This window comes from Lacerta agilis, chromosome 4 (assembly GCF_009819535.1).
Source record: "Lacerta agilis isolate rLacAgi1 chromosome 4, rLacAgi1.pri, whole genome shotgun sequence".
NCBI classification, from domain to species: Eukaryota; Metazoa; Chordata; class Lepidosauria; order Squamata; family Lacertidae; genus Lacerta; species Lacerta agilis.
Genome location: NC_046315.1, coordinates 49,927,042 through 49,954,821, shown reverse-complemented (window position 1 = coordinate 49,954,821; position 27,780 = coordinate 49,927,042). Strand labels below are relative to the sequence as shown.

General features: G+C 41.0%; 2 protein-coding genes across 3 annotated transcripts in view; one reads left to right on the top strand and one right to left on the bottom strand.

Moving 5' to 3' along the window:
• The window catches only part of EVA1C (eva-1 homolog C), a 43,096-nt gene extending 41,251 nt beyond the window's left edge, over positions 1–1,845 (bottom strand). The window contains exon 1 of one of the 2 annotated variants that reach the window (XM_033146919.1): positions 1,824–1,845. Coding sequence is in view for 1 of the 2 variants with exons in the window: in XM_033146918.1 (XP_033002809.1) it covers positions 1,195–1,324 (130 nt within the window). In the remaining variant the exon portion in view is untranslated. Of the gene's footprint in view, positions 1–1,194; positions 1,643–1,823 lie in introns of those variants that run through there. The other variant, XM_033146918.1, reaches the window with a different exon arrangement.
• Positions 1,846–8,017: 6,172 nt separating this feature from the next.
• URB1 (URB1 ribosome biogenesis homolog) overlaps positions 8,018–27,780 on the top strand; it is a 48,876-nt gene continuing 29,113 nt past the window's right edge. The window contains exons 1-14 of the mRNA XM_033146916.1: positions 8,018–8,196; positions 11,233–11,372; positions 12,021–12,172; positions 13,862–13,994; positions 15,053–15,149; positions 15,796–15,881; positions 16,597–16,722; positions 17,448–17,578; positions 18,860–19,055; positions 20,937–21,074; positions 22,570–22,743; positions 23,809–23,956; positions 24,872–24,994; positions 25,308–25,420. Of these exons, the coding sequence (XP_033002807.1) occupies positions 8,043–8,196; positions 11,233–11,372; positions 12,021–12,172; positions 13,862–13,994; positions 15,053–15,149; positions 15,796–15,881; positions 16,597–16,722; positions 17,448–17,578; positions 18,860–19,055; positions 20,937–21,074; positions 22,570–22,743; positions 23,809–23,956; positions 24,872–24,994; positions 25,308–25,420 (1,911 nt within the window). The 5' untranslated portion in view covers positions 8,018–8,042. The remainder of the gene's footprint in view (positions 8,197–11,232; positions 11,373–12,020; positions 12,173–13,861; positions 13,995–15,052; positions 15,150–15,795; positions 15,882–16,596; positions 16,723–17,447; positions 17,579–18,859; positions 19,056–20,936; positions 21,075–22,569; positions 22,744–23,808; positions 23,957–24,871; positions 24,995–25,307; positions 25,421–27,780) is intronic.

Here is a 27,780-nt window from a genome sequence, read left to right as displayed (position 1 = left end):
TTCTGAAGAGTTTTCAGCAGCAAATAATTCATACATGATCTTGTCTACATGTGCCCCTAGTCTGGCCTCCTGCAGATTATATCTTCCAGGGCATTTACTTATGAATGTAGCTTTCTTAAGCAGGCATGGCAAATCTTTCAAAGCACATCCTCTATTCTTTATGAGCCATTCTAGTCTAGCCATGAACCTGCACCCACTTACAGTGATACTATTCTAGGCTGCAGACTTCCTTCCTGGCCTTGAGCTACCTAAAGCCTCGCAAACACACGCCTAAAGCAAGCAGCTGCACCCCATGCATCTGGTCATTTATTCAGGGTCACATGTATTCATTCACTGCACCCCATCCCTATGGGACCCATGTACCGGGGTTGGCACAAGCTCAGCTGTCAAAATGACGTAGGCAGCAATATTTGACAATATGGGGGTTTTCTATACCACAGCAGCTAAGCATTCCAGAGAGTTCATCTTCATTCACAGCATGCAGTCTACCAATGAAGCACATCCAGTAGTCCCTTTTATAAAATGAAATGGATATTGGTTCATCTTCAATGGGAATCCACCTGCACTTCCAGTTCCATAGGTGTTGGTTGTGGGGATTAAATGGTGGGCAGAACATTACTTTGCCTATGGTAAGAGACACTGGATTCTCCAAGTAATGATATAGCAACCCTAGCTAATGTACAGCACATGGCAGCTTTGGGAATGGACTTCAAAAGCATCATCAAGTTTAAGATATTTAATGCAGTTGTTTTTTTCTTGGAAATGTTTTGTGTTCACCTGGCAAAACCCTTCTCTCTCTCTCTCTCTCAATGAGATTGCAAAAAAACTAAATAAGCTGAGAACAGGTTTAAGTATTAAGCAAAATATATCAATACTTTTGCATTAGAATATATCTTCCCTTCCCCTCAATAGAGCCTTAAGTAGTTGCACTATGGAGTGAAGTTTTACATACTGAACTCTGTGCAGGGGGAATCAGGTACCTGTTGAATTTACTGCCTTAGGTGGAGAAAAAGGAAAACCACCGTCCCTGCAGTGTGCCTATATGCCAGCTGTTGAACCATCCAGCCCGTTTGAGAGGGAGACTCCCTTCCCTGGTCCTGCCCGCGCCCACCTGCCTGCTGGCCGCCCTGTCTGGCGATGCTGCTGAGATGGGACTGACCACTGCCCACCCGGCGCAGAGGTTGTTGCCCTTACCTGAGAAGTCCGCCAGCGCCGCGATCTCTTTGGTCCAGACCAGGAGCAAGCAGGAGAGGAGGCTGAGCGGCAGCCTGAGCTCTACCTGGCGCCGGCTTGGATGCTGCCCAGCAGCCTCCAGTTCACTCATGGCGCGGGGGGAGCCGGAGGGGGGGTCCCTGCAGCCCAAGCCGGTCACATGACGGCTCCGGCCCCCAGCCGAGAAAGACAGACAGACAGAGAGAAAGAAAGAGTGTGCGTCCCTGTCCTTCCTGGGAATGGGGACGCCGCCGCCACCGCCTCAGCGAGCGAAGGAAAGGGCAAGGCGCCTGACAGGGAAAGGGAAAAAGTCCCCGCGCAGCTTCTTTCCCTGAAGAGGAAGTCCCTCTCAGCGAGCACTGACTGGCCCCCGGCTGGAAAAGTGAAGTGCGTGTGAGGCGCTGAGTGTGTGTGTCAGAGAGAGAGAGAGAGAGAGAGAGAGAGAGAGAGAGAGAGAGAGAGAGAGAGAGAGCGAGAGCGCAGGGATGGCAGAGAAAGGGAAGAGCCGCCGCTGGCACTGGCGTCGAAAAGCCAACGCCAGCCAGCCAGTCAGTCGCTGGGTGCCGACCACGCAGCACCTCCCAGCCCTCGTCCCGATTAGTAAACATCACCTGCTTCCTCTCAGGCTCATTCCTCTCTCTCTCTCTCTCTCTCGGCTTTACCATTCCCGCCCCTCAACTTCCCCCCCTTTTCCCCTTTCCCCAAAAGTTTGCAAGATTAGCACGAAAGACACTTAGCACAGCAGCTAATAAATAAAAGGAAAACGCCACAGCCATTCTGAGGACGGCTGCTGCTGCTGCTGCTTTGAAAGCGAGGACCAGGATCTGGTAACTTTCACGCAGCAGACGCCGCCAATTAAAGCCTTCTGCGTCCAACGTCTGGGGAGGTTATGGTTTTGGTGCGCACGTGTGAATGTTACTATAATTATTATTTTGTTCTTAACTGGTTTATCTTTATCAGCCTGGATAGCTCAGTAGGTTACCTTGACGGATTTGTTTAGGAAGGGCCTTCCTAGGAAGGGCTGGGCATAAATCCACTTGGAACTCACTGAGGCTTGTTTCTGAGTAGACGTGTATAGGATTGCATGGTAAAAATGGAAGCAGGTAAAAATGGAACTAGGGCTGCAATCCTTTTCCCATTAAAGTTCTTAGTATGTTATGTATAAATCGCATTGCAAATGCTGGATAGAAAGCACAGGAGAGTCATTTCATATTATTTCGCCTCCTAGTATCAATGTACACTCTCAGAACATGGTGCTGCTTTATCACTCATGGTGAAATAAAAACATTGGCACAACACTTCACAGTTGGTGGTGTAGAGTTTTTCCAATAGGGTGATGAAGACTGTAGGAAAAAGCCATACTGTGTGAAGCAAGATGTACCTGCATTTCCCCAGGATACATACAAGCACAAACCGTAATTTCTGCTAAACACACACACACACACACACACACACACACACCTATACTCCCGGGTTTGAAATGAAACTTAAATTCCTATCATGAAAACATTTCTGTGTAAGAATTAACACACTTCAGGTATGTAGATTGTAACATGTAATGATCCTGCACCAGTGGCAATGGCTGTGATGACGTTGGCAACTGCTGATGCAAGTGATACTGAATATACATTTGCACAGTTTACCAACATTTAATAAAGTACTACAAGTTTGTACAACTATTCTTGATAGTTGCAATTAGTATTGGACAAGTAGTATAGTATTCTGCAATTCTTCAGCACCTCTCAATATAGCCTCTAAATGCTTTGTGGATTTTATTTGGTAATAGCTGGTGTGTATTTATAATGGTACCAGTGTATATTTTTACTTTATTCCCTTCACGTCTCTCCCACATTGGTCTCTACAGCCACAACAGGTGCTGTAACTGCCCAACAAATTGACTTCATCCCCAAAGCACACTCTTCCATTGTCTCCTGAGACAGACAGATGTCAACAGCAACCTCTGATGTCCATGCATTGAGTATGAACATCTACAACAGAAAGGCTACACACATAGGCCTCTTTGCTACCAAGAACCCTGCATGATTGCTCCAAATGCAATCATGCCAGGCAAACACAATGTTTTTCATTTCCCTTGTCTCTTATTAAGTCTTAAAGTGGTTTTTAAATTCTGCAACTAAGTTTTTATGCAGTTTTAAATTTTCATTCCTACTGAATTTTATATTGTGCTGTTGATGTAGGCCACCCTAAGAACTCTTAGGGCAGTCTATAAATATAAATAAAAAAATAATCAGAATAGCAGTTTCATATTATGTCTATGTTTTATTCTTTATTGCATTTATATTCCACCTTTCATCAAGGAGCTCAAGGTGGCATACACAATACTTCCCATTTTATCCTCACAACAACCCTGCGAGGTAGGCTTAGAGACAATGACTAAGTCACGTAGTGAGGTCTAGGTAGAGATTTGAACCTGGGTCTCCCAGCTTCTAGTCTACCTTCTATACTACACTGACTCTTTCTCAATCCCTTTCTCTCTTCCAATTTAAAACTCATGTCACGTTTTCACAGAATCATAGAATTGGAAGGGACCTCAGGGGTCATCTAGTCCAACCCTCAGCAATGCAGGAATCTAAACTAAAACATCCATGACACATGACCATCCAACCTTTGCTTGCTCAATATTAACACAAATGAAATTAATACTGTCTGGTTTTTTTTCTTTCTAAGGCAACAGTCATAAAAACAAGAGGAACCCGAGAATGTAGATTATAGTAGATTATTGATAAATTTACAGCCAGGTTCACCATGACTGTAATAGCACTTTAAGTTATGGAGATCTGTCACTACTTTTTTAAGCTTGCTGATATGCCTTCAACTCTCTTAAATATCTCAGTCTCTTCCTTTGTCTGATAAATTTCTGTTTGTCTGAATCCAATTACAGAAGTTTCTCACCAGTGAGACCATTTTAAAGTACTTTATTCCCTGCACTTTGGCACCAAGTAAATCTTCCCCCCAAAAGTTTTAACGACTCAGCTGCCATTTCTGGCTCTGTTTCTATGGAAATGAATGTCATGGCTAGTTGAAACAAAGCAAGTAGTTTAAAATAATCACTATATGGTGGTTATTTAAAAGAAGGCACCCCATGTTTGCAGACTCAGTCTCCGTTTCTATGGAAATGGGAATAAACAAAGCATTCCAAGACAACTTTTCATATAGATAGATAGATATTCCAGAACTATTAACAAAAGTCCCACAAATTCTATTTTTCATTTACATTACTGTATAAAATTAAAATTTCAAAAATTGCAGTGATCCTGTTCTTCATGCCCTTGCATATTTCAATGAGGAAAAACAGATTTCCCTTTAGTTAAAGCTTTGAATAATGAGGGATAGGGGATTGTTCATTCTAGTTCTAAAAGTTAATTAATAGCACAATCCTAGGCATGTCTACTGTAAAGGACTGCGGCCTGGCTCAACACTAGGATGGTTTTATTGAACTCAGTATAATTCAGGGTCCTAAATTAACTGTTTGCAACTGCTGTTACTAGAGCCTAACATTTCCCCTATGGTTTCCAGATGCTTTCTTCATTTTATTGAAGTAGCAATATGATATACATTAGCCTGCTGGCAGGTTTTGTTTTATGTCTGATGTAGCTTCCTACAACATCAGATCCTTAGCAATCACATGTTAATTGTATTTCCTGCTGTACAAATAATCCTCTTATTTATTTTATGAAGACAATATGTTGATGAAAGATTTTCACTATTTCTCCTGGAGGTTATTATTTTATTCACTTTTTCACTGCATTATATGAATATGATCCAACCAAGGTTTTAAGTCCTACTGAATTCAATGGCAGGCCTGTAAGCAAAAATCAATAGAAATAAAAGTGCTTATTGTTGACTGGATTGTACTGTATTAACATGCAGTGATGTTTTGGGAATGCAGTGTCAAATCTTTTCCCTCTTTCTCCCTTTTAAAACACATTAATAAAACACTATTAGAAAGTGTGTGTGTGTGAGAGAGAGAGACATGTGTCTGCACATTATCCTTAGCATGATGCTTGTGTAATTTTTATCCAGGACCAGTAAAACAATCTATTGCTCTCCTATTAAGTAGACTTTATGCAGGATTGCCTCGCTGTTCTGGTGGTGGTGTGGGATAGGCATGCTGGATTTATATAGCATAGGAATGCACAATCAGCAAGGAAATAATCCTAACTGCAATATTAGTAAACAAAAATACAAAATAAAAAAGTTTACAAGGTGGCATTGCTTGTGAAGAAGTCCCTCATAACTAATGATGGGGTGAGGAACTGATTAGTTTCAATAACATGTAAAGTGTATGCCCCCTGCATCGTAAATGATACTCCAACTGAATATACATTCTAGCTGGAGTAAGATTTACATTCACTTTGTATATTGACTTGATTGCAGAATCAAATTTAATACACTAATCTCCTAGACCCTGGATACAAAAAAACAGACTAGCAGACCACACCTCTTAAATACTACTTGGAAAAATATAAACACTGCTAGGTTCATAGACATGTTTCACAAGGAAGTAAATATGTGTAAGTAACTATAACCAACAATGGATGAAGAAGAGGAGAAACTTGAAATATGTGACTCTCATTTACAAGGATTAATTTTACATTCTGCTCTCTTAGCAGTAAAAAGTTCAAAAGGTGTTTTGAGTATCATGCTTGCATGATAATTTAACCTTTTCAACGGTAATAAATCTCAAGGGAACACTTTAAGCCAATAAATAGTTTAGAATTTGTGCTGAAGTGGAAGAGTGCTGCTTAGGGATGTGCAGTGCAATCCTAAACATGTCTAAACAGAAGCACATATCTGAGTTCAATGGGACTTACTCCATGGCAGCTATGTTTATGACTGCAACCTTAGTTATTCCGAAACAATTAACATGGAATGTAAGGGTATGTTTTTGTGTAAATGGTGTGGGGAAAACACTTTTGACTATGTATACTCCTGGAGAATAGCGGGGCTGGAAGGGGCCAAACATAAGAGCTCAGCTGGATCAAAACAAAGACCTATCTAGCCAGCATCTTGTTCCTCACAGCAGCCAACCAGATGCTTATGAGAAGTCCACAACCAAGGTATAAGGGCAATAGCACTCTCCTGCTGCTATTTCTCAGCAACTGGTATTCAGAGGCATACTGCCTCCGATTCTGAAAGAAGTATATAACATTCATGCCTAGCAGTCATTGATAGCCTTAAAAAAGGTAAAGGACCCCTGACAGTTAAGTCCAGTCATGAACGACTCTGTGGTTACAGTGCTCATCTCACTTTATTGGCCGAGGGAGCTGATGTTTGTCCGCAGACATATTTTCTGGGTCATGTGGTCAGCATGACTAAGCTGCTTCTGGAGAAACCAGAGCAACGCACATAAATGCCGTTTACCTTCCCGCAGGAGCGATACCTATTTATCTACTTGCACTTTGACGTGCTTTCGAACTGCTAGGTTGGCAGAAGCTGGGACTGAACAACAGGAGCTCATCCCGTTGTGGGGATTCCAACCGCTAACCTTCTGGGATGATGTGAGTTGTAGGTTTGCAACATCTGGAGGAGCATGAGTTCTCAATCTCCACTTTCTTTATTACATTTCCGCTAGCATGGAAGTTTTTTTTTTTTTTTTTACTTTATGCAGCAAGATAAAAATAACAAAATACTACTAGTGATGTAATTTTTTGTTGTTCAGTCATTCAGTCGTGTCCGACTCTCCGTGACCCCATGGACGCCAGGCACGCCTATCTTTCACTGCCTCCCGCAGTTTAGCCAAACTCACTGTCCAACCATCTCATCCTCTGTCGTCCCCACTAAATGCAAAACCGTATGCCCAGGAAAACAAATGTGGGCAGTAGAGAGCACACATAAGGGTAAAGAAAACCTATTTGCCACCTCACTCTGCTAATAGCAGCATTTATATATGGCAATCTAATACTTCTAGAAACATATAGAGCTCCACTTTGGAGAGTTTAGGCAAACATTTGAGAAACCATGATAAAAGAAAAGCAAACAGCAGCAGTAGGTGAGCCTCTAAATTACCACTGTGTTCTTAAAATATAAACAACTACGGTTGCCGGACAGAGAAAAAACAGGCACCGGTAAAGGAAAGCGTATCATTGAAGACCAGAGTTGACAAAAGTAGCAAGAAAATTCTTCAAAAGTAGCAGAAAGTCAGATGTCATAAGTCAAGACACTCGCGCTGACACCACTAGCCTCCAAGAAATCCCCGCTAATCTCTTTCGATCGTAACAGCGGATAAGCTTCGGAAGTAGAAACACTTGTCAGAGAAAAAACAAAAACAAACCAACGCTATCATCTAACTTAGTGTGCAGAGTGGATTTTTTTGCGCATCCTAATTTAAGATTTCTAGGTTCGGTGGGCCCCCTAGAGCGTGCGCGCCCTCGTGCACCGCTCACTTCATACGGCAGCAACCAGCGAAAAAGCCTCTATGGCAGGACAGGGGAACCTGTTGCGCTTCTCCCGAAGCAGATCTCCTGCACCCACCACCCCTGGCAGCCGCTGGAGTCCGAATACATCGGGTGGGGACGACACAAGTTAGCACGACAAAGAGGGATCTGGGATGGCGGCTGCATCTGAAGAAGCAGAAGGGGCCGCTGTGGGTTTCGGTCTCTTGGTCCCTGGACTGCGAAGGACTTCTTTCAGCGGCTTCCTCTGAAGTTCCCTAAGCGGCCTAAAGCGGAACCTTCATCTTGCTTCCCAGTTTCCCGGGGAAAGAACAGCGGCCGGACCGCTTCCGGCTGCCGCAGAGAGCAGCGAGGCAAAGCCGGGGCTTCTATCTCTTCTCCCCGCTCGACGGCTGGTCGCGGTTGCTCCTGGTCATGGGCGCCAAGCGCAAAAGCCCGGCTTCGGCCAAGCGGCAGGAGAAGGAGAAACCGCTGCCGCCACCTAAGCGGGCCCGCGGCACCGAGGCAGCGGAGCTCACCGGGACCCAGTTCAAGTCCACGTTGCGCGACCCCAGCGCCGCCATGAAGGGTGAGGGCGATGCAGCGGCTTCTTTCTCCACGTGTTCGCCACATCGGTTGCTTTCCCTCCGCCACTCCTTTCCCGAAACGCTTTCCCCCCACCAGCTCCCCCGGGGGCCAAAGCACTGCGAATCCGTGTCTGGGAATGGGCCAAGCAGCTATCCTTCCCCTCTCCCCCCCCCCGGATTTTTTTCTTGGTTGCTGATTTACATAGCCGAGTACGTACTGCTTCACCACCCCAGTGAATTACATTGCTCAGTTTTCCACCAAAATTAGGTGCTCGGAGGACACGACTGGACCTAATGGTCAGGGGTCCCTTTAACTTTACCTAATTAACTTTAACCGCTCCGTTGAGGAAGATGCAGGTCGCAGAGATTCCCTCCTCTCCCGCAACCCTTGTCCATCAGAATAGCCCTTTGAAAGAAAAGAGCAGCAATCCGCATAGTTTTAGGGGATTAATTATTTCAAACACAGTTTTTTCTCCATTTACGCAGTTACCGGTAGTTCAAGTGGCTCCCTTGTTGCGTTCTTATTGCGCAAGGGATTGCAGATTCATTAAAGGCAACAAGAGGTTTGTGGCACCTTATAGACTCAGCACATTTATTATGGGATGGTCTAGTGCCTGCTTCATCACATGCATGAAGTGTAATCCTCTGTTAGTTTGTATATACAGTAGGGCCTAAAAGGATAAGTGTAAACATTTGAGTTAAATGGCAATGCTGTGTAAAAAGTACAGCCTGTAACAATCCCATTTTAGCTTAAACGTAGCTAAAATCATCTTAACATTGTTGTGTAAGTTAACACCAATTCTTGGGCAGCAACTGCAAGTTTTATGTTATTGTAGCAGACAAACACTGCTAAACATCTGCATATTGATTAACGCAGAGCACAAAATGGGACTGATTGTTTATATATCACACTAGAAGCGCACAGTTCGAGGGGGTAGAAAGTTGGCAAGGTGTCTCCAGGTAGGGAAGTTTGTCAACACGTTTAATAATTTGACAGCTCAGTTGGTAGAGCAGGGGACTCTTAATCTTAGTGTCATGGGGTTGGACTGATTATCCTCATAGTTCTTTCCAACTCTACAATTCTATGATTCAGTGATTTTATTTATAATATTTAAATCTACAGATTTACCCAGGTAATACAGACTCTGAGTTCACTGCTCCAACTTTGTTATGGTGCACTATTACAAATTTATTTTCCACTTAGTTACTGTTGCACCATTTGTTTGTTGGTCTGCATGTGTGTTCTGTTCCCAGAGGTGGCATTGTTGTTGTTCAGTCGTTCAGTCGTGTCCGACTCTTCGTGACCCCATGGACCAGAGCACGCCAGGCACGCCTATCATTCACTGCCTCCCGCAGTTTGGCCAAACTCATGTTAGTAGCTTCGAGAATACTGTCCAACCATCTCATCCTTTGTCGTCCCCTTCTCCTTGTGCCCTCCATCTTTCCCAACATCAGGGTCTTTTCCAGGGAGTCTTCTCTTCTCATGAGGTGGCCAAAGTACTGGAGCCTCAACTTCAGGATCTGTCCTTCTAGTGAGCACTCAGGGCCGATTTCCTTGAGAATGGATAGGTTTGATCTTCTTGCAGTCCATGGGACTCTCAAGAGTCTCCTCCAGCACCATAATTCAAAAGCATCAATTCTTCGGCGATCAGCCTTCTTGATGGTCCAGCTCTCACTTCCATACATTACTACTGGGAAAACCATAGCTTTAACTATACGGACCTTTGTTGGCAAGGTGATGTCTTTGCTTTTTAAGATGCTGTCTAGGTTTGTCATTGCTTTTCTCCCAAGAAGCAGGCGTCTTCTAATTTCGTGACTGCTGTCACCATCTGCAGTGATCATGGAACCCAAGAAAGTGAAATCTCTCACTGCCTCCATTTCTTCCCCTTCTATTTGCCAGGAGGTGATGGGACCAGTGGCCATGATCTTAGTTTTTTTGATGTTGAGCTTCAGACCATATTTTGCGCTTTCCTCTTTCACCCTCATTAAAAGGTTCTTCAATTCCTCCTCACTTTCTGCCATCAAGGTTGTATCATCAGCATATCTGAGGTTGTTGATATTTTTTCCGGCAATCTTAATTCCAGTTTGGGATTCATCCAGCCCAGCCTTTCGCATGATGAATTCTGCATATAAGTTAAATAAGCAGGGAGACAATATACAGCCTTGTCGTACTCCTTTCCCAATTTTGAACCAATCAGTTATTCCATATCCAGTTCTAACTGTAGCTTCTTGTCCCAAATAGAGATTTCTCAGGAGACAGATGAGGTGATCCGGCACTCCCATTTCTTTAAGAACTTTCCATAGTTTGCTGTGGTCGACACAGTCAAATGCTTTTGCGTAGTCAATGAAGCAGAAGTAGATGTTTTTCTGGAACTCTCTAGCTTTCTCCATAATCCAGCGCATGTTTGCAATTTGGTCTCTGGTTCCTCTGCCCCTTCGAAATCCAGCTTGCACTTCTGGGAGTTCTCGGTCCACGTACTGCTTAAGCCTGCCTTGTAGAATTTTAAGCATAACCTTGCTAGCGTGTGAAATGAGTGCAATTGTGCGGTAGTTAGAGCATTCTTTGGCACTGCCCTTCTTTGGGATTGGGATGTAAACTGATCTTCTCCAATCCTCTGGCCACTGCTGAGTTTTCCAAACTTGTTGGCATATTGAGTGTAGCACCTTAACAGCATCATCTTTTAGGATTTTAAATAGTTCAGCTGGAATATCATCACTTCCACTGGCCTTGTTGTTAGCAAGGCTTTCTAAGGCCCATTTGACTTCACTCTCCAGGATGTCTGGCTCAAGGTCAGCAACCAGACTACCTGGGGTGTATGAGACCTCTATATCTTTCTGGTATAGTTCCTCTATATCTTTCTGGTATAGAGGTTGCATTGGCAATGTATTAATGCCAGCAATTTGTTGGTGGTGGTTTCTAGGAACATAGGAAGCTGCCTTCTTTAGCTGGTTTATTTAGCTCAGTATTGATTATAATGAATGGCAGCATCTCTCAAGGATTTTGGGCAAGTGTTGAATAATTCCTTGATTTGTTCCAGGTTTGGAAACATTCATATCGAGAGCAAAATCATTACCATCAGCAGAACAGTATGATGTTGTAGAGGGATACATAAAAGTTTCTGTCGAGTGTGCAGAAATTTTAAAACTTCTGGATGGCGAAAGGCGGTCTGAAAGTGAGGTCAGTATTTCGTTTGTTGCATTTAGCATTCTACAACGAGTTGTTTATACAGTGAACAAGCACTGATTGGTAACATAAAGCAATAAGGAATAAACATTCCACTGGAATCTTCAAACAGTTAAATTAACATTTATTGTTTGTCAAGTATTTCACACATTGAAACACTTAAAATGATAATTTTATTTGTCCTCACAATAAGTCTGTGAAATATTTCCTTCATATTTTCATCTTGTAGGATTTGTAGCCCTGCGCGTTTGTGACGTGCACTGTTCCATCTTCCTTTGAAATTGTGTGTTGGCTGCAAGCATTTTGTTACACTACAGGACTGGAGCATTGGCTTGGAAATTTTGACTTACTATTACAGAAATTGTCTCCTTGAAGACCTTATTTAGCATAGATTGGGTCCACAATTTATTTGCAATATTTCTTTGCTTTCTTTTTTGTATTCTGATTTAGAGATTACCATTGTAGGAGGGAGCAGTAGATCTAAGCACTTGCTATATTTTTACATTTGGAAGCTTCCTTTATTGTTAGATGTTATATTTTATTTAGGATGATGACTTCTCAAGTTGTTCTACTAATATTTGCTGCTTTTCCCACCCACCCACCCCAATGAACAAAGTATAATAAAGTATTTAAATGTTGCAGATGCTGCTAATCTTTCAAGCTCTAGAAAGCATTTTGCTGCGAACAGCGAGTGATTTGTCCCACTTCAGTGTGGTGGGGATGAACATAGTAAAGAAGCTGATCAATAGCTACATGAGATTGATCTATGCTGCTCTGTATTCTGAGAGTCATAGGTAAGTTCATTGCAAATCAAAGGACATATAACTGTCTAAAACCTGAATGAAACAATATTTCCATTGATCAGGATCATGCCACTTTAATCCTGAGAACAGATCTTGGAATGGAACTCTTTATACTTGATTTAGGAGAATACTTTAATTTGCCATGACCTTCCTCCTTTCTTTTTGCTTCCATGTTTATTTATTTATTTTTTGACACTTCTACTCCACCAGCATAGATTCAAAGCATAGTTACAAAAATGTGGTGGCACATTTTTTAAAATTCAAAATATAATGTGCAGCATCCATTACAGAGTGCAGGGGTCCACTATAAAAAAGACGCATCAACAGGAAGAAAAGTATAAAAATAACAGTTACTCACATCAACCGCATGTGTTTAAAAGCTGTTGGTAGGGCCTGGCCATACTCATGGATTTTAACATAAGTGACAATATAATACCAAATTAAAATAAACTTACCACTTTTATGTACTCTGTGAGTCAATATTTCTAATAATGCAATATCCTACACTTTTGTATACCAGAATTCTCTCTCCAGAATCTTGCAATAGTTAGTCTGGTACAGGCTTCCTCAACCTTGGCCCTCCACATGTTTTGAGACTACAATTCCCAGCATCCCTGACCACTGGTCCTGCTAGCTAGGGATCATGGGAGTTGTAGGCCAAAAACATCTGGAGGGCCGAGGTTGAGGAAGCCTGGTCTGGTAAGTGATTGACCAGTTCACTGCTATATGGAACCGATTCTTCCTCTGTAAAGAGGCTTACAAGGGCTAATGGTGCGGATGGCATTATTTTGCCTTTTACATTGAGTGCATTCTTACAAACCACAGCATTGAAAAACAATTAAACTTGTGGATATTCCCACCATAAACAAGGATATGTTCCCATATCTTGACATTCTCTCCTGCACCTTGGCAAGGAATCTGGAACCATATTTCTGATAAGTGAGCTGTTACAGATACAGAAAGACCAGGCAAAGATGCCACAAGACATTTTTGCTTCCTGAGGTACAAAATTCAAATAGTGCAACACTTATATTATTATGTTTTATTCTTATAAAACCACACTAGTATACTTGAGTTACTGAAAATATGACCTCAAATCTTCTGCTGAGGTGGACTGCCTCAGCCAATATTGTTAGTTTTTAGGTTTTCGGTTTTCAGTTACAAACTTCAGAATCGTAAACAAAAAGCTACAGCAATGAATTTCAAACAAAAACAAAAGGGGAGGAAATTTGGGTTAGATGCTTATTGGTAAAGAAGAAAAAGGAAAGTTCAGTCAAATGTTAAGGTTTCCAGGCAAACACTTCAGTCTGGGATGTGCCTCGGCATTTCTAATGATAGGGAACTTGGGACCATAATTTAACAGGGTTTAGCCTGGTAGAGTTATTCATAAAGAAGTGGCCTATATAATTTTCAATCATTCGTCTTAAAAGTGATGAAACAAAAAATATAGAGCATTGTATCCAGCAAAGTTTCCCATTGCCACAAGGATGTTGGCTTCCACAATGGGAATTCGTCTCACCCCTCCACAAATCTGCCGTCTAGTGGTGACATGCTAGGTATCTGCTGCTCGTAGCTGACATAATTCAAACCTGCCTATTTTTATTTCAAAAGTGTCAGTTCTTAATTTTCAATTGACTGGTTTGCCTATGTACTGTTCCTTCTCCTGTGTTGCTTATACAGGCTGTCTCGCCAGTGCCTCATCTTGCTATCTGCAATGGTGTCACAGGGGCCGGATGCTGCAAGGGATGTCTACAGCCACTTTGATTTCAATAATAAATTCCTTCCTAGTTTAGTGAAGAGGAGAGATTATAAGGTAAGAGGAGGAAATATGCAGTGAGTGTCAGTGATGGCTTCACCTTATGTGGTGTGAAAAGTAAAGCTAGAATTGGGGGTGGGGATACCTAAGTCTCTTTCTATATCATGTGCAGAGCATCATTGATGTGGATTGTTTTATTGCTTCAAACTGTTACTGATCCACAGGGGAAACACTTTTTGATTATTTGTTTACTTAGGCTTTTTTGGGAAAAAATACATGATTTTACTACATCATTTGTGTGTGTGTGGAGCTTTTGTATGAAATAGCGCCTATGTTTTGTATGACATGGATGTAACTGTCAGGTTTCCCCCCCTCCCCCCTCATGTGAGGGGTGTTTTACACAAATGCCTTCTTGCATAAAAATGATGTAACAAAGTCACCCTGTGAGAATTTCACAGCAAGCAAGCTCATATGCACACAAACACACACAATCATGTGTGACTTAAGCTGTGGATTCCTTCCAAAGTTTAGTAAAAGCACATTGTACCGTTTTCCTTGGATTTTGCTATTGCAAAATGCAGGTGTGCATGGAAGTGCAACATGTTTGTCTTCTGTTCCCCACCAGAATTCTGCTGATAAAAACAGGGACATCAAGAAGATGTGTTAGCTTCCCATGTATAGGAAGGTTATGCGTATGTTTTATTCATTAATTCATATGACTGGTGAACCACCTCTTCTGTTGTTCTTACATTGTTCCAGGTACATAAAAAGACATTGTTTGTCTTCCTCCCATGTTTAATGCATAAATAAACCTAGGCCCTTGGGCTTTTGGCTGCTTTTGTTTTATGTACCGGTAAACATGTGAGGAAACTACAACAGCAGAAGTTATTATACATATCTAGGCTCTTGTGCAAACCAAGGGCCTAAGTTTCTGATGGTGTGCACCTTACAAAATATGATAAACATACGAATGGTTCTGCTAGTTAAAAGACTCTGAACTGTTTAAAATTGCAGTCACTCTTTTAAATATGTATTAAGTCCCTCATATTACAACTGTTGTAGTGACTTGGCATTTGGGTTTATAAGTTGCTGAATGTCTCTTAACATTTATTTAGGGCAAGCCTGATGTTCGTATGGCGTATATCCAGTATGCTGTTTCTTTTTTAATTGCTGGTGACAACACAATCCTTGTCCACATTCTGGAGTTAAAAGGTATATTATAAATATTGTTTCTTAAAGGCATTGGTATCTCCTTATTTGTGAAGTGAGATGTCCATGTTTGGATGTTACGAGTACCTAAATTCATTGGATACAAGCTTTAGGAAGGAGCAGTTCACTTTCATTTGCCTGTGAGTTCTTTGCACAAGGCATTTAGCTGTCAAGATACATAATGGGAGGACTTAGCAAAACCTCTGTGCTTCTCAAATAGTATTGATAGAGGAAGACGGAGATTTAAAGAACCCTTTGCTCATGTTTTTGAGTAAGTGGCTGAGTTTAATGAGAGCAAGATTCCCTTACTGTTCTATCCCAGCAAAGGAAAGTTAAACTGCTTTGCCAGTGTCTTAGCTCTGTTTGGAGAAACTTGAGTCTTTGGATTAGGGACAATGTTATGGGCCAGATTTCCCCTGCTCCCCCATAGTTGGCCATCCTTACTGTAGATACTGTAGAGTTCAGAATTCAGCTACCTTCTTCCATGGTACAAGTTCATTGTTTATTCTGAGTCCATTCACTTTTGGTTCACCTTGTAGACCAAAGCGTTCTGTTAAACACCAGTGGCAACACTTGATAAAATTGATTTCATTTTTAAAATGCTTTCCATCTTCCAATTATGTTTTTAACATTTTAAAATGGTTTGTAGATTTCATCCCAGATATTTTTCGAACTGGTTTGAAGGAAGATAGAATTTCTACAGTTAGCCTTCTACTTTCCACATTGGCAACTAAGGTATGACCTTGACGTGACTTTACTCTTTATATCTTATTTGCTGAAAATAACTCTGCTGTGGTTTTCCAAAGACTCTCCAATTACCAATCCCTTAATGTTTGGCTACAGTTTAGATCTTGTCAGCATTTCTGTTATGAGCTTTTGTTTGATCATAAAATATTCCCTAAGAGTTGGAGCCTGTAATTTGCTGAGCTTTTAAACAAACAAGAAAATAGTATTTCAAAGCAACTGTTAGGAAGTTTTAAATCTTTTATACATCCTGTAAAAATAACTAGATTCTTATGGCTTCCTTTTAAAACTTCAGTTTCTGGGGGCAAGGGCAGCTGTTTCAGTTTGCTGCAGCAAAAACAACAGTATTGTGGCATCTTAAAGACTTAACAAAATCAAGAGTTCATTCACTTGTTCATCTTCCAGTGTGATATAAGCAATCATCTACCAGAAATGCCACTCTGCAGTCTTCCTAGGACAAACAGGTTACTCTAAAAATAAAACAAATGTACACAATCTGACATCAGAAAGGGCAATATTTAGAAATGCATGGGAGAACATTTCAGTCTTTCTTGCTTAATGACCTTAAACGTGACCATTCTTGAACAAAGGAATTTCAAAGGTAGGCTCTAGCCTGAAAATGCGCAATTATAAATTTATCAAGATAAAAGATGATTTTTTTTCAGCCTTGTAGTTGAAATTTGAGTATGTTTTGCATTTTTTCTAGGTAGTTCACAATAGAAATCTTAGCAAGACCCAGAAAGTGCGTTTTTTTACTGTAGAAGTATTGAACCACATTGCCTCACTCTACCGCTGGAATGGAATTACTGACGTCAGCACAGAAGATGTCTCGGTACAGCAGTTTCTCCTCATCTTTTTCTATTTTACTTCACTGTTTAACCTCAGCAGAAAGGGTTTTGCCTTTATACTAACCCAAGAAAAAGAGGAAAGCTATATCTGGCCCCGTATAGTAAAACAATATTTATTTTGCCTAGAATAAGGATTATTATTGTTGTTATTATTACCCACCATGCACCAGCAGGTCTGAGGGTGGCTGGCAGAAATTCAAAATGGGATGGGAGTTGGGAGTTCAAAACATTTGCAGGGCACCAGGTTGGGGAAGGTTAGTATGCACAGCTGAAAACAGCAAAGGAAGTGAGGAAGAAAAGTCTTCTCTGGTCCTTCCTAAACCAGCTTACAGACATTTAACAGACAGTGTCTTCAGCTTTTTAGAGTGTCTCACCATTCACTTTTTTCTCCTCTGAGAATCTGCTGGTTGCTGCTAGGTCTTGGGACTCCATTTTTCATGTCCTATTCATAAATGCCACCTTCTCCTACCCCTCAAATTTGACTTCCCAGCCAGAGGGAATGTTGTATTCCCCGTTGCTCATCTCCTCTGACTGACTGCAGCCGTCCAGGTTCTCAGGCAGAGGCCCTTCCCATCACTTGCTCTCTGATCCTGGATATGCCAGGTACTGCATTTGGGACCTTCTGAAGCATGGAAAGCATGTGCTTTGCCACTGAGCTATGGTCAAATAAACAAATTCTAGTAAACATTGATCTTTGTGCTTTACGCAGGCTACTCAGGATCCTGACGAGGCAGGAAAGATCCTAGTGAGGAAACTTGTCCATGATTTTTTACTGGATCTCTGTTGTTCTCTGAAACATGGCATTAACTTTTATGATCCAAGCCTTGGCACATCTGGCAGGTAAAGTATCCCAGTTACTCCGGTGGTTGAAAATAGTTCTGCCAGCTATTCTCTGTTTAAATCAAAGATTCAACAAGACCAACCAAACGTTGCTTTGGTTTCGTATGTGGACTGCAGGTATTCCCCACCGTGGAACTGAGACTTGTCAGGAACCTGAGGAAATGAAGAAAGATAGAATTGGAAGGGCAACCAGGAAGCTACCCCCAACCCCAGAATATTTCCTAGTCCATTGCATCAGGGGTGGGAGTGGACTTGGGGTGTAGGTCCACAGCCAGTCCCAAACCGTGATTCTGGATGAGGCAGAAACATTGACAATTGTTATGTCATCTCCCTTTTAAAGGAAGGCCACAGGGTAGAGCCCCAACACTCCACAGCTCCCAGAAGACAAGGCTGAACAAAACACTTCCTAGTATTTTTAGTGAGAAGCCTAAACAGAACTTAAAAAATATAATATGATTTCCCTCAGGGAGTTGTTGCCATCATATGATATAGGCTGCTTAGCTAAAAGTTCTATGAAGCATTGGCCTTTGCTTGTGAAAAGATTGGTTTATATGTGCAGGCAGTAGCTGTCTGGAAGAATGGCCTCTCTGTCATAAGCTAGCTTCCTTTATAAGCTATGATCCCTTTTGTTGAAGAGAAAGGCTTATATGTAGCCTTGCTAGTGAGGTAAAAAGGTACGTAAATAAAAACCACCTAAGAATTTCTTGACTGATTTATTATGCTTAGCTAGTTTTTGCAGTACCCCTAAGCTGTCATTCCTCCCATCCCACCTCCTCAAATTCAACTAGTACTGTTTCTCGCAAATGAAATTGAATCAATGATGTGCCAATTATATGCTATCTAAAGTGTCTAAATTAGATTACAATTCTGTGATTTCAGTAGCTTGCAGAATTGTTTTGGGTTCTCTCTGTCAAAAGTTAACTTAGCAGAATTTAGAGCCTTATTTACCATCTTGTCCGCACCCAGAGAGCCACTTTACTAATTCCATACACCCAAGGGAGCTTTGTGGGAGGGCTGTTTTGTTATGTGTGTCTAATAGCAGTTTTTTCTGCTCCATGGCACACCTTTTAAAACTGAGGAATGTTACAAGAGCAGTTTGTGAATCAGATGGGGGGGTCAAAGTGGGGGCAAGGGAGAGTCAAGTTCCACTGGGCATGCTCAAGACCCCCTTGCACATGCCTAGAGCAGCTGTTTGGATCCTGGCCACTGTTAGAATTGGTTTCAACTGTATGGTGGCATATGCTGCCATATTGATTGTTTTTCAAAATCTTTCTTTACTAGAGGAGGGAATTTGGTTCTTCTGCGCTTTCTCGTGAATCTAAAGACTGCTGCAGAAGATGAGATGGTTGCTGATCTTGCGGTGAACATATTCAAAGTGTGCCCAGATTTACTGAACAGATACTTTAAGGAGTCCCAGTATTCTTTTGTTCCCAGGCTGAAATCAGCTTGGCTAGACAATATGAAATTGCTGAGGAAGGTAAGAATTTTATGAAAAGTATACCCTTTGTACATGAAAATAACATTTACCAACTTTTTTGCTGTGTTAGGATCACAGTAAACATTTTTATTTCCCCCCTGTGGTTATATTTGATGGGGGAGTAGCAAAGAGACTCATTTTGGTTAAGGGCCTGTTCATGCATTTCTTACTGTAGAGAAATCCCAACAGAGTTAGACCTTTGGGTTGGGTTGCTCTTCTCCCACACCTCACCATGTGAGTAAATATTTATCTGAACATGATACGTCTCTGACTATTATCTGCTCTACAGATCTGTCCTCGAAAAGAATGCAAGGGAATACTGTAGTCACACAGTTGAAACAATATTACTTAATAGGAGCATGATACAGAAAGCCCAAAATTCTTACTTACTAGGTTGATATTTTGCCATTGTAACATATGAACAGGTCCTGAGTTTGGAAATGTTTTTGCACAGGAATTAACTACATCTGACCATAATTGGCTGCCATTTTGTGCCATCTATGCAGAATCAACATTCAATGGGACTTTGCGCACTGGGATCAGTACCAATTATGCAAAATCATATTTGATTCAAATGTGCAAATTAATATTGGTATCCATTACTGCATATATTTCCTAATGGTTTTGAAGTGTTTGTTCTGCCGGTCGTGGAAGATGAAAGAAGGTATAAGGAAGCTCCATTTCTATCCCCTGGAATAGAAATGGAAATACCAGCTCACACCTACTCATATCGAGAACTTTGCCAGGCATTGCCTTCATTCAATACACCTTCAATACAATTATAAGCCAGAGTGGTTATAAGCCTAGATTCCCAGGATACTGAATTTTGGACTTGGTACTAGATTCTATGTTTCTGCAACACTTATGACGTATATACAGCTCTGACAATAAAGAGGAGGCAAGATGGTAATATGTGGGCTGCTAAGTTTGTTCTCGTACCTTTTTTTCTGGGCATAATTGCTATTTTCTTCTCTAAGTCTTTTAGAAATAGTACATTATCAACTCAAAACGGGTGATTAAATAGGAGCCAATATATTATTATCTTCCTCTGTGCTTACTGAGTTTTGTACCAGGGACCCTGAGCTATAAGTTGCCAAAAAGATATTAGCCATCCTTCAAGCTAAAGATCATTTAGCTGGTGTGAGTTGACTTAGCTCCATGTCTTCCTAGTTATTTATAGAAAATATGGCGAGGGGTTTTTGAAACTTCTTACTAAAATGCATTAGAGAGAGATTAATACATATTCCTGGTATATCACCTTCATGAATGGGGAAAATATTTTTGAAAGTAATAGAATATTTTAACTAAGAATGAGATCAGTAATGGAGAAATTAGATGGCAGTTTATTTTTTATTTGATTAGAACACTTATGAATAGCTTTTCTGTTACTCAGCAACATCCTGATAAAGTGTCTTAAACAGGAAGAATTAATATTGACAACAACAGATAAGCTATAGAAATTAAATGCATGCTGAGAGAGAGAGAGAGTGCATGTAATATCACTCTCCATTTAGGATTCTCAGCAACTGATACTCAGAGACTTGCTGCCTCTGTTACTGAAGGTGATGCACAGCCATTGTGTCTAGTAGCCATTGATATCCTTACCCTCCACAAATTTTTGTTTTGAGGTAGCTACAGCAGGAAACGGCTGAAGTTCTCCTAAATCCCTCTTCTGCTGGTGGAAAGCTATGCTTTACCAAATAAACAGTTGATGGACACCAGTTGGGTTCATCCCCAAATACCTTTCTCTTCATGGGGAATTAGGCATTTCAAACTGTTTTATAATATAACAACCTTTGTACATGTTCAGTTGAATTGGCTTTAGGGGCCATGGCCTCATTAGCACTGTCTTAACAATATGTGTTTTCTATAAAATTTCAGATCTATGAGGCTCAACCAGAGATTTCTACTGCTTTTAAAACAACAGAGTTTGTTCCTTTTCCAAGATTGCTTTCAATGGTGATGGTGACAACCATTCCGGCTGTCTGCAACAAAGTCATGTTTACCCAAGGATTAAATGTAAGAACTTCTCTTTATAATCTGGATGGGGGGGGGGGTTCTACTAAGCAATTTTGCTGGCACTATACTTTTTAAAGTTTATCTTCCATGAAATGTTTTAATAGTTGCAAGAACTCAGTGGCTGAATTTTCATGTTAGAGGAGTGAGCCTGTGCATGCCTTGGGCTTGTGAGGAAGATTTTGCTTTGATTTTGACTAACCACAACTTTGCATTGCATCTACATTCAGGCAGACTATGTTAGTAAACTTAACCATAGTTTACTAAAACAAGGGCAACTTCAGTCTGTGGTTTCTGAATCTGACTTGTTATGATCATTAATTCTAGTATTACAACTGAACCCTAAATTGTGGTTAATCAAAAATTAAAGTGGAAGCTTCCAATCCCCTTCTCCTTATGGCTGTTCAAGAGGAGGGGAAGCACGTGAGCCTTATTTTGCCCCAAAGGTCTGTCCTGATGCTGCCACCTTGTCTGGATGGCAAAAACGTTGGCACAAATAGTAAAAAATGGAGTGTTATTGGCAACCCAACTAGATCCCACCTCTCAAACATTACTGTAGCAACATGGAATTTACCAAAGAGAAACGGTTTTTGGTACAAGGCCAGTAAACTTAGCATAGCTCATTTGATATGAGCTAAATATGTGAAATACTTGAAGTAAATCATGATTTTTCAGTGTCTTATAGTAGTGTGTGGCAACCCCACTTTACAATATTATTTGCCTGCTTTTTTATTGTTCTCCAGTGCTTAAAATAGCCTGGTGTCCTCCAGATGTTTTTGACTACAGTTCCCATCAACCCCCAGCTAGCATAACCAGTGATCAGGGATAATGGGAACTATAGTCCGAAACACCTGGAGGGCACCAAGTTGAGCTATTGCACCTTTTGTTACCCTTCCAATCTCTCCTTACATCCCCTCTTCAGTAAATGCCTACAAGGTGTTGCAGGGAGAACCTTTCCAGTCCAAAGTACCCAGATCGTATTAATCTCTGTCTGGCCACATAATGCTTTGACCCTTTCCAGTCTGCCTGCTTCCTTGGGGCAAGAGCTGCTACTTGGTTTGCTCTTCACTTTACAGGGCTGTTGTTGACTTTCATTCTGCGCACACCTACTTGAGGGTAAGTCTCACTGAACCTAGTGGGACTTACTTGTGCTCTGTCTGGCCCTCTCTCCCTCTCTTCCTTCAATGTTGTGAGTCTGACTTAGCAGAAGCTCTGTGATAATTGATGTGGAGCTGTGCAGATTAAAGGCAAAGGTAGAAAAAGGTATCTTGTTTCCGCTGGGGGGGGGGGAGCAACTCTTGTCACTGCTATTTGCCTCAGTTCCTCAGACTCGCTTCCTGAGAAAGTTCAGGCATGGAGAGTCATTCTCCTTACATGGAACCTTGATGCTGCCTGGCCCCATCCTGGCAATTGAAAGTGATGCACCAGTGGGTCACACCAGCAGTTCCTGGAAAGATGAAGCAGAAGCACAGTAACGGTTTTTCCTCTTTTCTTTTAGATAGCCAATAAAACAGTAAAACATACAATCTTTTCACTTATATCAACTGTTTTGAAAAGAGCACTGAAAAACATTGAGCACTGTCTAAATGAGAAGTTATGGGAGAAGTCCGAAATCTATACACCATCTATGATGCAAGAATTTGTCCAGCAATACAGAGAAGCACTTGGCAAGGTAAAAAGTAAAAAAACTGTGTGGTGTATAATTGCAGTTTTGTGCAGCAGAAAATACGTCCATTCATTGAGGATTTCTTCCTTCACTTTCTGTATCCTGACAGCTAAGGTGAAAAATATCCAGAGGTATTTCTAATGGATTCTTAACATCTTCCCCCTCTTATTTATATGCTAACTATTTCTTGATGCTTTAAGACTTTCTTAATTAATGCTTAATTGCTGAATGCTGGGATACTAATGTTTTAACTTCTTACATGTTTTTATTGAAATAATTTCGGTCTTAGGTACTAGTTGCAATTTTTAAGTCATGGTGCTTAGAATAGCAAGATATGTTCAACCAGTTAGTAGAGACGGTAAAATAGAGTTTCAATAACTCTGGAATTGTGAATGTGGAAACCTGACTGGAAACAACACATATCAGGGTGCAAGGTTAGGGGAATATCAGCCCCCTATCATTTCAGCAGATACTGAAGATAAGGGGCAACAGTTATAGACTGATACAAATAGAGCTAAGGTAATAGTTTTCCAATTCTCACAATCTGATTGGCTATGTTGGGACGTACTGCAAAACTGAGTATAAGTTGATCCTCCTCTTGGGCTTGTATGCTCCCCTTTTCTTCTCTAAGTGCGGTTTAGCATGTCATCCGAACCATAAACTGTGGTTAACCTATACCATTGCCTTGCTTGTTTACACTGACCATAGTGATATGCATGTAATTGGAAACTGCTATATAATTAGTATGAGAATTAGTATTAAAAACTGTAGGCCAATTCACTTAAGCCTAGTTCTGACCAACTGAGGTGAACAGTCATCAGTGGGCTTAATTAGCAGTTGCACAACAAAAACTATTTCTCCCGTTTTAAAATACTTCTCATCTTGTAATTCAGACCTTCTCAAAAAACCAATGACTGGTAAATTTTTGTATGAATTTGCATAGGATGTTCTTTCCCCCTTTCTCCTCCATTCCGGCTTTGTAAATAATTCTCTATAGACATGTTGCAGTGATAAGACAATAGTATAGCAATATTTAGTGGCTAATGTTGATCTTCTTTTTAACAAATCTAGCTCTTGCCAGATATGACTACCATAGTAGCAGTCTGGCAGTCGCTTCTAAAACAAGAGAAGGGACAAGATGGCCAGAAAGGGAATGGTGAGGATGCTTCTTCTGTTGCAGAAGAAATAACAGCAGGCAAAGAAACAAATGGAGAGCATGGTAGGAAAACCTTAGTCATCTTATCTAATGTGCATGTGAACAGTGGCACACAATGATTCATATCTGATGAGTCACAGTGGCTCTGTTCTGTTCTTTGACAACCCCTGTTAATGACCTCTTATAGGAGAGATGCTTTTAGAGGCATCTAATATAATTCTAAGAATCTGAGCTCCTGTTTTCAAGAAACGTCTTGAGTTATCCTGGGGTAGTCATGGTGCAGCCTATGCAGACTCCGCAAGTGCCAGATTGGATACAAAATTCAGTGTTATCGTTTCTGCCGAAAAGGTTTCCAGAGCTAAGTTACACTCCTATCCTGTGTACAACTTAAGCTCTTGCTACATAAACAAAGGCTTGCAACGGGGGCAGGTGAAGTTGTCTGGATGTGCACCATTTTCCTTTTCGACATGGCCACTCCCCCTCCATTCTGCAGTTCTTTCCTATCACAGAAGGGATGAGAATGATAATTTGTCCGTAGCTCTGACTGTGACTGCCATATCCTCCCATCCCTAACCCCTGTGCATTTGTATTTAACTATGTCGGGTTTTGCTAGCCAGTACTAATGCAACAGTGTTTGTGGTGGTTGATGCACAAGCACAAGGGGCAGGGCCAGTTCCAAGCACCAAAACAAGGGAGCCAGGCTTAGACTGTTAAATGCATAAACCTAACCCCATGATTATGAAAAAATTCCTTCCAGTAGCACCTTAGAGACCAACTAAGTTTGTTCTTGTTTTGACTATGGCAGACCAACACGGCTACCTACCTGTAACTGGATCCATGATTATGGTTTAACTTGGTTACTTCTTAAATTACCCTTGGTCCTGACTGCTATTTTACAGAATTGTATTATGTCTTTGATAATAATGAAATTATTTTAAAATATGTTAATTATATATCTATATCTATATATTACTCTAGGCTCAGATGATGCAGAGACCACTCTTTTGAAAGCTGTCTTACTCCATGTGATCTGCCTTTATCAGCAAGCTGTTCCCCACTTAGTAGCACAGAGCAACTTTGACTTTAGCAAATTAATAAAAGGTAATTTAAGTGTCTTCAAAATATGAAGTGAGGCACACATTGAAAATCATTTGTATGATATGTATGCATGCAAAGCTCTGCCACTGAGCTATAGCCCTAGCATAACATTTTGCTGTTAGACCTCTTTATTTTCCCAGGGTTTTAAATATTTGTTGTGTATTGCAGTACTTAAACATTTTCAACTCCTTGATATATTACATTCCTTTTTGTTGTTTTAGTTAGTTTCCCCCCTCTGTAATTTAATGTTTTTATTGAAATCACGTAAGCTCTGGAAATATAATGCATGGAATAAAATATTATTTTCCAACCACAGGCATTATTACTGAAAAAGGACTGCGACAGGAGATCCCTCCTGTTCTACAATATCACATTATCAAGGTGGCTCTAGAATTGCCTGCAAACAAGTTTTCCTGGTTCAAAATACAGGTAGGAACATGAGGGTTATTTTTGTCTCTTATATTAAGATCAGCTGTCTTACTCATTGGTTTCCTAATCTGCTTTCTCTGTAAGGCCGTCCTAAATTCCATTTTGTCAAGAGACCTGTGTGTTGTGAGCGATTATATTCACATTATACAAGTAGCAAATGATGTTCTCAGAGGTAGCAATAAAGCTTTGAGCATGCCGTAGGGCAGGGATGGAGAACCTTTGGCCCTCCAGATATTGCTGGACTACAAGTCTCAACATCACTGACCATTTGCCATGCTGGTGGCTGATAGGAATCACTATTATTATTATTATATTTATTCATACCCCGCCTTTTTCCCTGACAGGGATTCAAGGCAGCTTACAGATAAGAATAAGAGCAGCTAGAAACATAGGGGGGAATCAATCATTTTTTTAAAAAAATTGAACATTGATAGAATTAAAAACATATCTATATCTATCTATCTATCTATCTATCTAATCTATCTAATGTATTAAAAACCATACAGATAATTACAATAAAAACAGGATTTTATTTTATTTTATTTATTGAATTTATATACCGCCCTATACCCAGAGATATAGGCACCCAGCCCTTTTGTCAAAAGCAGTGAGTCCCCCAAATCCTGTTAGAACAAGAAAGTTTGCACCTGCTGGCAGAAGGACAACAAGGAGGGAGCCAATATGGCTTCTTCAGGGAGGGAGTTCCAAAGTCTGTTAGAGCAACTGAGTCCACCGACATCTGGAGGGCCACAGATTCCCCATCCGTAGTTTAGGTCCTCTAGTAGTTCAAGAAGAAAAATTGCTGCGAGTTGTCCATGGCTCTTAAAGCGAAATGCTTACACAGGATTTTCTCTACTGGTAATGATTTTACTTTGTGTACAGGTATTTTCTAAAGGAGAAAGCCTCTTCCTGATTTAACTATAGAGAAGTCTTTTGAAAGTTTGCATTTAGAACAAAAAGTGACTATGCAGAGGCTAGGAATGACTGTGCCCATGTCTATGCCCACTTCTGCCCTTTGCATTTCAACTAGGAGTGTGTTTATTTTATCTCTTTTGTAACACATGTGGAGTGGCATTTGTATAAATGGAAAAGGATTGGGTCTGGGGCACAGGATAAACACTGATAAAGCTTTGCCCTTCAGCAGGAATGCCAAACAAGCTTGTTTGGGAGGCTCAGAATTTCACCAAGAGGACTGTTCTCTTAATTGTGTGAGATTCTGAATGAAGACGGGAGCTCAGACAGCAGATCAAATGACTATTGAACGTGAAATTACAAAAGTCCTGTTTGGGCAGTTACCTTTACAGTATTAGGACAACCAGTATGTCACAGGAAAGCAAGCAAGCTTTTGACTTCCCAGAATTCTTCATTAGGCTGGATGTTGAACAAAGGGGTGGAGGAGAAAAAAGAGAAAGCTGGCTTGGGGAAGGGCTATAGGCCAGTGATACCACATCTGCCTTTCATGCAGAAGGCCAAGTTTTAACCCTGACACCTCCAGGTAAGCTGGAGGGCTGCTGTCAGTCATTGTAGCAAGATGGACCAATGGTCTGACTTAGTACAAAGCAGCTTCTTGTGTTCCTAAGATTCTGAAGCCACAAAGTCTGCATTTAATCATATAATGTAGGTAAAGATTGCAGAGGTAACAGCATTAGGTTCTCCTAGGTGCTGTGTAGCTTCCAAAATTATATTTTCAAAAATGGAGGCTTAGCTGTTACTGGTCTAACAATCCTAGGTGTGGCTTGAAAGCTTTATAGCACCTAATCCTGCATTCCCCACCTACGTTTTAAGACAATGGCCATGTTTGCACATAATGATAAATCAGACTTTCTGGCTTATTGTGGTTTATTAGGAATGAGAAACATGCTGGTACGTATCATCTGATGATCTCTCCCCATTTGCTGCTGTTCCCCTGGTGCAAGCTAAATGAACAAACCAGCAGGGCTTAGCATCCTTTTACAATCCAAACCAAGGATTGTGGTCTCTTGCTCCATTACAGGTCACAGACCAGCAGCCGTAGCTTCAGGTTATGTTAGGGCGCATCCAACTTGGATGTAATGAGAAATCAAGGCTTTCTCACATCAGGAAAAGAGCAAAGTGGATGCAACTGGGCTATGCGTGCCACCAGCACACCACTTGCCCTGATTAACCACATAAGCCATAAAGTCTGGCTTACCATTACATATGAACACAACGTATGACTGAACTCTTCTTTTTAATGAATTTATTTCTTTATTTATCAGAGCTTCCAGGGTATACAAAAACAAATGCAGGATTTGTGACTTGAACATCAAGAGAATTTTCTTTCCTTCCTCTCCCCCATGTCTCTTAACATTAGACTTAACATCCAGCCTGATAGAACTTAA